Source organism: Pleuronectes platessa, chromosome 5, assembly GCF_947347685.1.
Source record: "Pleuronectes platessa chromosome 5, fPlePla1.1, whole genome shotgun sequence".
Taxonomy (NCBI): Eukaryota; Metazoa; Chordata; class Actinopteri; order Pleuronectiformes; family Pleuronectidae; genus Pleuronectes; species Pleuronectes platessa.
In genome coordinates this window covers 15,089,576-15,102,892 of record NC_070630.1, presented here as the reverse complement: position 1 = coordinate 15,102,892, position 13,317 = coordinate 15,089,576, and the positions used below count along the sequence as shown (strand labels likewise).

Here is a 13,317-nt window from a genome sequence, read left to right as displayed (position 1 = left end):
AAAAGGAGGTGCTGGGGTCGAGGCGAGTTGTGAAGTGCCCGGCAGGGGATCAGCTGGCGTACAGATCTCCCAGCTGACCAACTGGATTTGCTCCGGCTGTTTATTTCTCCCAGTTAACAGGTAGAGATAGTCACACACAAGCAGGTCTATATGCAGAAGATGTATTACGGTTAAATTCATCTGTGAAATAAATGTACATCCACACACAGCTGCATTTCTCTTATCCTGTCATCCCGCCCACAAACCATCCAGCCGCCCTGTTTGGTTTGTGGTACACGCCAGAAATAATCAAATGGTCTGTTCGCACTTCTAAACGACGCTCGCGCCTCCTCTGCTTCACGCTGCGCTGACATTTACCTGATTCTAATTGGCAACAAGTGTAACTCCCCCCTTAAGGGACAAGGACAGGAGAGGAGGGACACAGTGTACTGTCATTTTGAGAAGATTTCAATGTTTTAGCTGCGTTTTCTGGAGCTGCAGTAAGAACAGAAATCAGGGTTTGGTCACACACACACACACACACACACACACACACACATAGAAGATCATGCCGATTTTCAGCCGTGTGCGTGTGTGTCTAGGTGTGTACCTTCAGATTTGATAATAATTATTGACCGTAGCCCGGTGGTTACTAAGTACAGGCCTAACAGCTTATCATTGAATTCAGAACATCTCTATTATCTTATGACCTAAGGAGTTTGCCAGATTATCATGTAATTTTCTGAGTGTATTCACAGGATTGTAATTATGTGGAAACCCGGGAGTTCTAACACCTGCTTCCCTTTCCAGACACACACTCCTTGTGCACGCTCATGACTCTCAATAGGAAATGTTCAGGGGTAAGTGCTCATCACACAAGCTGTGTGTGTAGTAAAGAGCAAGAGTGCAATGAAATGACTTGGAGATAAACAGGTATTAATGCATGTTAATGGGAATATAATCATCGACACTTGAGTTCTGCTTCCCAGCCTGAACTGGATTATTCCAGACAAGGCCTCCGGTTGATGCTTTAAGCTTCTGACTCAAGTTGGGTTTTAATTGTTACCGTTGCCAAAGAGCTGTTGTGCTTTTGTTTATTTATTTTCGGTTTCCCAGTTAGCATGATTGCCCAAAAACCAGTGGACGAATTAGGAGGACACTTAATGGAAAGATGCAGTATGGGTCAGGACAGACCCCTTAAACTGTTGGTGACATCTTTACTGGGCCTGATATTCATGAGTGTGTGTGTTATTTGGTGCAGATTCAAATAAAAATCTGGATGGACCGAATTTAAATAAGGTTTCTCGGAGGGGTCTGTTGGGCCTTGGCTGATGTATGCACTCTACTAAGTGCCCCTCTTGGTGGTTAAAGTAATTTACTAAGACATCCCTCTTTTTTGTCAGTCTCTATCTGTCGCTCCAGGGTTCAGCAGGTCTTATACAGTTCATATCACACAGGATTAAGTATGATGCATGGCTGTGGTTGTGCGTCAAAGTCTTTCACAATAACCAGAAAGGCTAAGATAGGAATAGAGGTAAGGATTTGGAGATTCTAGAGATTACATCTTGCAAATAAATGCGTGAATGTCTACTGATACAGTATGTTGACTGACGATCAAAATAAAGTTAACTACATGGCCTTTTAAATATATTATGTTGTACCAAATTATATAATTACTACAGAAAATGCTGTACAGACTTACTGGTGTTAGTGCAAGTACTGTATAAGATGTAGCATGGCACCTGATCAAGGCTCAAATATCATATCCTCACCAAGTATTCAATAGCAGTGTCCTATCCAGGTATATATAAAGCTGGATGTTCATACATTGACGTGGATCAGTACCCCTCTCAGAAACTTGAACCATTTGTCTTTTAAAGTTAGTTTGACATCTTTGCCTTAAAAAACGAAGAAATTGTTTTTATGTTGTGTCTTTAGGAATAAAATATCTTTGGATTTTAGCAATCTGAACCGAATAGTAAGCAACTTGAGGACAAATGAGGATAAATTGTTAATCAGTCAATAAGAAAAAATATAATAATGGTTCTTGGTAACCTCCCCCCCCCCCCCCAACTTTTTAACATTTGTGCATTGCTTGACAGTCGTACCACTGTCTGCTGGGCCCTTAAGGTAGACTTTTCATCTGTGGAAACCCAGTGGAGGAGTTGATGAAGAGATGTGAGCAGGGAGTGCAGAGGAGCAAGGGGCAGACAGAGAATCCATCTCATGAATCCGCCTAATTTATGGCCACATTTATTGTGGCAAAAGGCCTTGTGACACTCACTGATTGGAGGCATAAATGTATGCGTGCGTGCACGTCCTTACACGCGCAACTTCGAGGGAGAGAAAAAAAAAAGGAAGATATCTCCCTGTGTCAGCCCACCTCATCTCTCCTCTCCTCCACTTGGTCTTTCGCCTCATTTATCTGTCTGAGATCTGCTCCCTGGGCCCGTCTCATAAACCTCAGAGTTTCTGTTTTGCATTGCAGAGCCTCACATCAGAAGGAGAAAATATATTTAGAGGAACAATAATACGTCCCTTTGGGTGAATAATAATAATATACATGACTAGAATATGACTATGCCGCTGGAGTGAGCTCGGCGGAGAATATATCTTGTTTAATTAATATTGCATTGTTCCCATACGACTGTGGACACTGCAGTATATTGCTGGTGCAGTGAAATTATCTCGAGGTCAACATTGAAAGTTGTCTGAGGGCAGAGAGACGCTAGGCGTGACGGAGCTCTGGGAATGACTCTGCAAAAGCTTGCCCCTCTCTCTCTCTCTCTCTCTCTCTGACCTTGTGTACCCTCCAGTCTGGTCTGTGGTGTTAATACTTTGTTGTCAAACGCCTTGTTAAGCAGACTGGAGGATCCAGTCGCTAACTGTCTGATGATTGTGTTTTTTATACAGCTGACTGAAAATAAAGAAAAGAACACACAGTAGACCACGTACTTGACTGACAGTTATTCCCTTTTCTCTGCTCTTCTTTTGGTGTTTTTAATCCTTTCAACACTTCTAATTTGACTTGATCCCTGATGTTTCAAAATTGTTTATTCAGCCTTGCCTCACATCCTCATCACTACCCTTAAACTTGAACCACCATCCTGTCTTATTCCCCAGTTTCATCACTGCATCATTTTCCTCCTTCCCTGTCTCACAGCTTCTAAACTTCTCTCATCCTCCTCATCCCTTTATCTCTGCTACTTGTCAGTATTCATCCTCTCAATTCTTCTGTTCTTCCTGTTTGGTATAAACACCTGTGTATCCCACTCTTGCACCAGTTCTCTCTCTGCCCCTTTAACTTTGTTTCCCCGACTTTATCAATTCCACTCAAACTGTATTTTCTGAGCCGCCTTTTCATCATGTGCTATTTTTTCTTGTCAATTTTCTCCATGTTTAAACACCTATTTGCAAGCCATAGTTAAATGATTGGACTCATGGTGTGTGTGTGTGTGTGTGTGTGTGTGTGTGTGTGTGTGTGTGTGTGCCTGGCATACGTGCGTTTAGGTTAGGTGGTGTGCAATGGTGCCCAGATCACCTTGAGAATTCAATTTTATCCCCATTCCATGCCATTACCCCCCTCCCCAACACTCACATGCACACACAAACACGCGTACACACAAGTGTGTCCTGTCTCTTGTTGCAGACTCCAGTGCAGAGAAATTTCGCCCGGTGGGATCGATCTCCGGACGGGCGTTATTGGATTTCTCAGATGTGTTCCAACGCTCTTAAAGGTCACCGCTAGAATGAATGCCATCGACACTACAGCACCAAACAGGTCTATCTTGTTGTGTGTGTGTGTGTGTGTCTGTTGCGCGTGTGTGTGTGTGTATGTCAGACACAGATTAAGAGAGAGAAAAAGCAACTTGGTTTCTTTTTTGAATAACTGTATTTGTAACGTGTTCCAAAAACAGCGATATGCTTATGTAACTCATGTAGATTAACGTGGACTACATTTAGCCCCAGTCATTTAAAGTCAGGGAAAGTGGCTTTTATAGCTTCTGAAAGGATTCAGCCTTTGTGGAGCTGTAAAGCAGAACTAGCTCATATAGATCCATTGTACTGTGCGGCTTTTTTTCCCATTCTACCTTTAAGGCTGAAGTAGGCCTCATACTGCACATGTTGAACGTTTGTATAAAAAGTGTGAACAAATAATTTAATTTATTCTCCATTGTTATCATTGTATATTGTTATAATTTTCTCAAATTAGAAATACCCTTCAAGGTTCATTATGTTTTAGGGGGTTGATTTAATTTAGGGGAGAACAGTCAACCTGGGTAACAAGTTGGTCATCAGTGTAAAATAAATTGAAATAAAAAAATTCTGGTATTAAACTGGATTTAAACTGGTTAAGAGTCAAGCACATCTCCGATCTTATCTAAACTTCCTCCCACAGAGTCAGGATGGCGACTCCTCATCGTGGATCGTGATGGCAGCTGATCATAGATTATGATTACATCCAGATTTCTGCGATATACAAAATACCAGCTCACACATACTACTATAGCTGACCATACCCGGATCATTACAATTATCATTACTGCTCCTTTAATCTCTGTCAGAATTTTTTTTCTTTTGTTTAGATGGTGATTGATTATTTGTGAGCATTTCTCTTGTGGTCACTCACCATGTTTCCTTTGCCATTGTGGTTGCGTGAATATGGATAGAAGGCCCCCAGCTGCATCCAGCGGAGACACATTTCATAGTCAGCTTTATTGAAGAAGCCACATATGTCTGCCCCGGTCTGAAAGAGATTGATGGACAGTCTGAGTGGATCTGTGCGTGTCTGCATGCGTGTGTGTGATGGATAGAAAGTAACAACATGTAAGCAACAGGAAGGCTGGTTTGACCACAGCGAGCATCGTCTGATCCCAGGTCACACAGCTATCGCTGCAAGCATCATGTTTCTGAAGTGTCCTTGAGCAGGTCACCGCCGAAGAAAGGGATGTTGCTGTGTGTGTGTGTGTGTGTGTGTGTGTGTGTGTGTGTGTGTGTGTGTGTGTGTGTGTCTAACCCTATGACCGGGCTGTGAGCAATGCATGTGATCTGCCATACAGGGATTGATATGGTGTCAGATTATGGTTTTATTATTAGACACTCTGAGCAGATCTAAGAGGACAGAGACAGAAATAACAACAAAGACACACAAGGGGTGAAGAGGCAAAGGCAGAGAGAGCCAGGACAACAATGACTACTTAATTAAAAACAAATGTGTATAGGCGGTGAAGCACGGCCCTGGCTGGGCGGGGGGGCTTTGTAAAACACACTTTGCGGTGTGTCTGAAGATGTCCTCTGATCAAAGGGTCTCAAGAAACAAAATAGCATCATTCCAGCAGCTGTAATCTACTTAGAGAGGACAAGGTCACATCAATAAGATTATGCCTTGTCAAATCCAAGATCAGATGATTATACTTACGTAAGGGATGCCAAACAGACTGAACTCCATCATGCCTGCAGAGCAAAGGAAAACGGAAAGTTAGGCCACAGGAAAGGTTCTTTACAGTTTGTTAGAGAGGTGGGAAGCACCACGTCGTCAAAGAGACGGGGAACAAATTGAGAGAGTGTCTCATTTTAAACAGCGAGGGTTCTTAATTCATGACTATTTGCCTCTTAAGGTGCACATTCAGAATGTCACAAATAAGCTAAGCCTCTTACTGGGATTTTACTTCAGAATAAGTCTTGTTCTAACAAAATTGCTCTCCCGTTTGCGTGCATCGCCCCAGTCATTGGTGTGTGTTCATTTGCAATACAACTGGGCAAATCTTTCAAACTGGAATTATGGAACTCGTAATATTTGTTCAATGGACATTTTGCTATTTAATTTTTCCCAAAGTCCGGACTGAATAGGCAAAGAAAGCTTTTACGTTTAGGGTAACTAATGCTGGGAATAGGTTACAGATTGATATACAACTTCAAAACCTAGTAATGCTCATTGTGTTCTAGAGTTTTATAGGATCAAGTTTATGTGTTATACATTTATGTGTTTGTCTGTTCATTACTTTTACTGTTGAAACTTCTAAAAGTAAAAGTAACTTTCTTGTTCTTGTCTCTCGATCTCTCTTGTAAAAGTATAATCAAATATCAGTACAAAATGTCAACTTTTTTAACAAATTTACATTTTTACATGTTAATATCCGTATATACCTATAATGGATTTGTACAGCTGGTCCCAGCTGGCACTGTTGTCTCCCAGCCAATGTCCAGCCCATTTTCCACTGGAGGGGTAAGTGGACCTCGTCACCACTATGCCTCTTTTGCCGGTCACATTCAGCAGGGCACTGCGCAGGAAGACAGAGATTCAAACTCACAAACTGGCAACAGGCAGCGTGTAAAAGCGTCTCCTTTCCTCCTAAGTAAAGTAAATTCATTTTAGAGGCAAATTAGCCAATTAATTGTGATTGTTAAATTCAACATGGTGCTAAAATGAAATCATTCCTGAGCTAAGCTCAACTGGGCTCAAGGGCCGATGGTGCCAAGCATTCTGCGGCTCGTCGGTAGATAAATCTGCAGTCAAGCTCCCCTGTGGTAAGAAGATAATTTCACTGTGAGGACCGATGAAGTTTCACATTGGTGATTATTACCATAAAGATTTGATGAGACCATATTTCTGTGGATAACTGGAAGATATCAGCCACACATTTCCTGTGGCTGCATTTCCTTCCTGAATGTGTTTTCTCCTCAACTTCACTTCATCTGTAGGCTGATTATGTAGGATTGCAGTGATTAAAATAAGTTACATTTTTCTAATGTTGTCTGGGTAACACAAATATGTATCCTGTTTGCTGCTGTTAGCAGAAATACAATACCAATAACTGAGGTTATACTTTCTCAACACAATTTTTGAATAAAGAATAAATATGTCTTCTTACAGATAAATCATTTATTTGGTGAGGGGGATTTATTTACCTGGTAAAGTAAAGAATAACAACATGGGGTTTGTCATTGCACTTGCATTCAAATAGCCCCAGCTTGTGCTTAAATTGTCTCTACATGATCTCCAATTGTGCGTGTGTGCTCACATATACATTTACTCAAGCTTCAGCTCTTCTCCTCAACCTGATGCTGCGTCTGTGCTAGCGTGCAACCTTAACCTTGTTCCTGCACTCTCATACAAAACTCTTAAGGAAGTGAAGATAATGCACCCATAACGAGGGCGGGATACATTTGTCAACACTGGCAAACCTGAGCACGAGCAGGGGTTATTTGAGTTAGAGCAAAGGGTTTTCAGTTAAAGCATTACAAAATCTGAACCTGAAAGTAATAAGTCTGTGCTGATGGATAAAAATGGGGAAAAAACTATAAAAATCTGATAAAAATAAACATCTTTACACAGAAAAACAGGCAGGTGCACAAATATGAATATAAATATATATTTGCTTACTCATAGGTAGGCTTGGTGTGGGACCAGCCATACAGGTTGTGGACATCGTAGTGTCTGACCTTCTTCCCATCACTGAGAATCTGCTCGCTGTTCATGCAAAGAGTCTTATGGTTCAAGCCAAGATGTTTCGACTCCAAGGCTTTTGGGAGGAGACGCACAAACCCACACACCTTTAAAGTCACACCTCTGACAATGTGGTCCCTCTGTAAACATTCTCACAACGATAGTGCTGTGTGTGTCTTACGTGGCATATACGGGGGGTTCTCTAGAAGTGGATCACCGAGACACTTCCCTCCGACTGTGCCATGGACAAAACTGGCAGGTTCATTCATGTCCTACAAATTAGAACAGATAATAGAAAAAATTATCAGGCAGAATGAGAGTGGAACACAGTTCATCGGAAGTTTCTCTTTCTTTCACTTACAATCCAGAGGCCGTCAAACTTCATAGTGCCCTCATAGAAATCCTTGATTTCCTGTTGCCACCATGCTGCCGTTGTGTTACGGAAGAAGTCGGGGAATGCTGTGTATGACCTGTAGCGCTGGAAATCAAATGATAATGACAATTAAAACATCAGGAAACCAAACGCTGGAAACTGAATTATCTCATTTATTCTAATTGTCTACACTGCATTTGCTTAATTATGGCATGAGGGGCAATTTTAGATAATAGCTGTGTTTTGATGCAGGGGCTGCATCCTTTAGAGGCTGTATAAACCGATTGCGTTAAAACGGCGTCATTAAATTGTGTCTTTTGGAAGGTGCCTTCAATTGTGACAACAAATACGTCATTCCATTCCCGGACAACAAAGGATCAATCTATATCGGGATTCATTGCTTACCACCGACAAGGCTAATGACCTAGCTATCACCGGCTCTAAGTAACTAAATATACAACGGCAATAACGGGACAATCCGGTGACGCTATTTGGAAATCCTCTGTAGACCAGACCCTCTCATCTAAATACGGTCTTCACAGAATACATGGCCCACGAAGGCCAACTCTATTGTGGGCTGCGTAGGCCGCATCCCCTGAAGGAGGCAGCCCCTTAATTGGGACAAAGATAATGTGTAGCCTATTGGTAGTTGGAATGTTAAGGCATTACGTGTACCTCTACTTGTGTATCCCAGTCGAGAGATTCATCAACAATGACATCAGGGAAATCTGGCCAGACCTGCAAAGGAAAATTAGGAATCGTACCACAACACATAATGCAAAAAGATTGTGACATTCTCAGTTTCTCTTTATCAATGCATGCAAATGTGTTTATCCAGTTGTTAGTCTGTTCATCCACTCCCTCTTACCTTCCCCCACACGATATCATCCCTGATGTTTTTGGGCCATTTGATGAAGACATCCGCTTGTAAACCTCTATCAAAGGCAGGATAAGGACGTGTCTCATTGCCTGAAATGGCTGGATCCTGGAGTAAAAGGCAGTGAGTAAAAGGAAGTGAGAGGAGATGTCGAGCAGTGCAGCGATTAAACATGTAAAAACTGTAAAAAGCTGACGTTTAAAATTGCTAGAAAACATTTACACCAGCACTATGGTTGCACCAGTCATGTGACTGTATCCGTAATTTATGACATGAGAACATTACCAGAATGAAGATGAACCTCATGCCTTCTCCTCTCATGGTGTCAACCAGGGCAGGCAGGTTTTTAAACTCTGGGTCCAGGACAAAGTTGAGCTGACGATCCATGTAGTCAATGTCTGCGTATTGCACATCCTGCAGGACATAAAACTTAAATTATCAGAATAAGTTTGAAATCATTGGTATTTATATTAAAGCTAAATGTTTAGCTTTACGTTTTGGCTGAAGTGATTCTACCTGTAAGTTCCAAAAATCAGATATGAAATGAGATTTGAAAATAAGCGCAGATGTCCAGATTCCCCGCCATGAGTGGCCGCTGATATTTTTTCAAATATATATATATAAATGTCCTAACGTAGAGAAATTTAAAACAGTGGACTGGTAAGTTTAGGCCCTGAAAAGTTTGAAACACTTTGTGTGGAAATGTAGATTTGTTTAATACATTTGACTATAAATGTGAGTTTAAAACCGGCATGAATGCTTAGTTTGCAGCACAAAAACAATAATGTGTGTGCCATTTAACAACTTTCTTGTCACTAAGTTATGAATAATATTCGCACATTTTGTCCAATTCCTGCTTACATACATGTACATATGGTTAGTTTGTCATTATAGGCAGGTTACACATGAGATACAGTTTGAGAAAAGTGAGACTTTTTATTTGCTTGTGGCTCTTATGTCTCTTATCTGCGGCAGTTAAAGGTAGATTTGTTTCTAAAGCCACCTGATGTGTAGCCTTTGTTAGTAGCTTCATGTTCTACCTCTTTCACTCCACTTAACGATGCAGTATTCTTTATGGCTGACGTCAGCTCCTTGCAGGTTACAGCTTTGCAGTAGAATATTCAGGGGATAATTTTGATTATCAATAGAAATTCTTCAAAGGATGGGATTCCTGTTTTTACATCGGACATCTTGTCATGGATAGACGCAGTGCTCTCACAGATTGAATATTACTTTTTATTTAAGTTAAGTGAAAAAAGTTGTTATTCAAACTGTTTTGTAAAATGCTATTCAAATCTGACTGTTGCTGGCCCAGAGAGTCACTGTTTCTCTCCCAAAATCGGAGATGTCTCGAGGCTGAGGAAGCTACAATGGAATGGATTTCAAATAAGATTAGAGGTCACATCTCATTAGGTTGAAAGAGACATACTCAATGTCCTCCATTAAGTCAATGCCTCCATTTTGCTTTATCCCGGTAACTTTTATCTAATTTGGTTTGATGTAGTTATTGTCCACATACAGTGAACCAGATTGGAAAATATTGGTAGATACTGTGTTGGACTTGGCTCTGTCTATTCCACTGAGTGCATGAACAGCGAACAAGAGGAAGAATCAGATTGCATTCGCTTGGATGAGGGCGATGAAAATATTCCTTGAGCCACGGCACTGATTGAATGACATCAGCCTCTCAGCCAAAAAGCAAGTAAGGATAGTGGTATTTATTTGGATTAGGTGTACAGTTGATATTCTATGAGTTTCTTTTTGATGCTATCTTTTTTCAAGAGCATGGTCTTTCAATTTGGGTGCAGGACTTATTGATTTCACTTTTAGAGTTTGTACTGCATCCGTCAAAACCCTGCGCTCACACTTTAAACAGCCCCTGCTAGTGCATCCATTACAGCTCATCTCCTCGCAGTCACGATGTTTGCTTTAGAAATGTCTGCCCTCTGATGTCCCCTCTGCTCTTGGATTGTTTTGAGCATCAAGTTCGTCAAAATACCCTGACCAATAGAACGCCAGGTGTTGTGTTGACAAATAAAATTTTCCTCTGTCCTCATTTTGGGTTAATTTGCATTACTCCCGGCATTTGCGGAATTACCGGGTATATATTATATATAAATATATACCCGGTAATAATATATAAAAATATTTATCATGAATAAATGTAGAAAAAAATGAAATTAATGATTCTTCACTTCCAAATAATTATTGTCTGTTGACACTGAAGAAGGAAATTACTAAAAAGTTGACACTGTGTTGAGAAGTGAAACGTGTGGTAAGAAAACATCCTTGTCTGAGCACTTACATAGGGTATACCTGCCGCCCTCATGTCTCTATAGAGATCTGCTATCTCGGTGTCATTGCTGTAACCATAGCGACAGAGTTGGAACCCAAGAGACCAGTAGGCGGGCAGAACAGGACGTCCAATCAACTGTTGAGAAGAAAAACAAACAAGGAAGTTAAAAACAGTTCAGAAAACATTGGCAAAAAAAGTTTTTTTGCTGGAAAACAGGACAGTGTCCATGAAGTGTTTGTTGGATTGCGTTTGTGTGTGTGTGTGAGTATGTGTGTGTGTGTGTGTGTGTGTGTGTGTGTGTGTGTGTGTTTAGATTGGCTAAATGAGAGAGCGCAATGAAGCGAGGAACTCCCAGCTGCTGCAGTCCATCAACAGCAGCCCTCGGCCAGACACAAAATATGCACACACACACACGACACAGACACATTAGCGCAGAAACACACACAAATGCACACAGCTACACACACACACACACACACAGACACACACACACACACAAACACACAAACAAACCAGAAAACTTACTGCAGTGTACTCTTGTACCACCAGCTCAGGCGTAGGTCCCAGGACCATGTAGAAGTCCAGGATGCCTCCCACAGTTCGATAGGTCAGAGCTGGAGTAGGCTGGAAAGTCACGTCTGGACACAAAGGAAGTACATCAGTGTTCCGTAAGAGTTCAAATAATATGAGTGTAGGTGTCCGTATTAACATGTGTTGTCCATTTACAGTGTGCATTTAGGGGGAAGCAAACATACACTACAGTATGATCCTCTTTATGAAATAGAGCTGTCTGAAAATATTCGATTTAAAACAGTTTTGAATTCTTCAAAAAGTTTTATGAGGTCGTTTGAGTTAAAGCGTTTTCACAAGAGCCTTGCGGTCATCGTGAGTTCATGCAACCTGACTGACTGGCGACGAGGGGGTCTCACACTACAAGATTGGTAGAAGAAATTCCAGAATGGTCCCCACAGTAATTCTATTAAAAAAAAAACACCCGAGAAGAGACTAATGGGAACCTGGTGATCCTTCTGTGTCGCCCTGCTCACATGGGGCATCCAGCTGAAATATTTCAGTGGATATTGTAAAGAATGGTGAGCACCCCAGGCCTCATCTTTCTGTCCGAACCCATCCATCCGACCCTGTCCCTCAAACCAGTTTAGAGCATGATTTCTCACATTACAGTCGTGCCCAGTGTGAAAGATCAGGGGATACATAAACACTATATGTGCCTTCCCCCCCGTCCTGTGCTCTTATTGGCTGGAGTTGGCCAGAGTTGTTGCTGACTCTGGCTAGATTTGTTGAAGAGTTCACACAGAGAGATTAACGACTGCCAATCAAATGCCTGCAACTTGAAAAACTTGATGTCAACAGGCAAACAGGCAGATTTATACAAAACGGGCCACTAAGAAATGAATAGATATAGCTGTATGTGTGTGTGTGTGTGTGTGTGTGTTTGTGTGTGTTCATAATGTAAATACATTACACAAAATTGAAGATAAGTAGAAATTTCTCAATGCACTGTGTTGGCCTTATATAACAAATCCTGTCAAAGGGCATGTGCTCTAACCATGGAAAACAGCGTCACACGTGTGTTTGAAAGTGGAATGTTTGTCTTCTCATATATTGGACGGCAGTGCATGTGTACATGCACAAGACTGTGTTTGTGTGTCTCATCTCTCACCCATGGCATTGCTGTTCAGCAGCAGCACACCGTGAGCATCGGCGCTGGTCTCCAGGCCCATGTAGAAGGGATGCACCCCGTAGCAGTTCATCTTGTACTGCAGCAGAGAAAATGAGAGTAAGAATCAAAGGGAAAGAGGGACGGGATGCATGTCGGTTAAAACACTGGCCTGTTCTGTGGTTTGTGCAAATGTCGGCCTATGCGCCACTGTTTGTATTCATGAGCATTTCTGAGAGGGCATTTCACATCGCATTTATTTATAGGACATACAATGTTACAATAGGCCTGCTCCAAACATTGTCAACATTCAATGGTTTACCCGGAATGAAAGAAAAAAATATACCATATAACATTCTGTAAGGAAATATATATCTGTGTGTATTTCCTCTGATAGTTAGTGGGCCTAGCTGTGCCCACACATTACTATTAAACCAGGATTCAAGCTGGCCTGAGTTTGACGTCAACAGAGAGCCGGGAGGTTATTTGGGGCTTTGATTTGCTGCCGGTTGCCATAACGAAATTAGAAAGTCCTAAGTGCAGCAAACAGACCATTAAAAGGAAAGATAGAACTGTAGTTGGTGGTTACCACACTCCACTTGGCCACTTATTAACACTGATTACAGCCTCCTTTTGATGTTTTATCACAGCTTTATGGTTTAGAACG

General features: G+C 41.5%; 1 protein-coding gene across 1 annotated transcript in view; it reads right to left on the bottom strand.

Annotated features, from left to right (window-relative positions):
* The window catches only part of si (sucrase-isomaltase (alpha-glucosidase)), a 67,562-nt gene that overhangs the window by 14,056 nt on the left and 40,189 nt on the right, over positions 1-13,317 (bottom strand). The window contains exons 28-39 of the mRNA XM_053422751.1: positions 12,654-12,750; positions 11,498-11,610; positions 10,982-11,107; positions 8,962-9,090; positions 8,668-8,784; positions 8,475-8,537; positions 7,788-7,904; positions 7,608-7,698; positions 7,364-7,502; positions 6,127-6,260; positions 5,399-5,433; positions 4,610-4,726 (exon numbers count right to left, since the gene is read on the bottom strand). Coding sequence (XP_053278726.1) covers positions 4,610-4,726; positions 5,399-5,433; positions 6,127-6,260; positions 7,364-7,502; positions 7,608-7,698; positions 7,788-7,904; positions 8,475-8,537; positions 8,668-8,784; positions 8,962-9,090; positions 10,982-11,107; positions 11,498-11,610; positions 12,654-12,750 — 1,278 coding nt within the window. The remainder of the gene's footprint in view (positions 1-4,609; positions 4,727-5,398; positions 5,434-6,126; positions 6,261-7,363; positions 7,503-7,607; positions 7,699-7,787; positions 7,905-8,474; positions 8,538-8,667; positions 8,785-8,961; positions 9,091-10,981; positions 11,108-11,497; positions 11,611-12,653; positions 12,751-13,317) is intronic.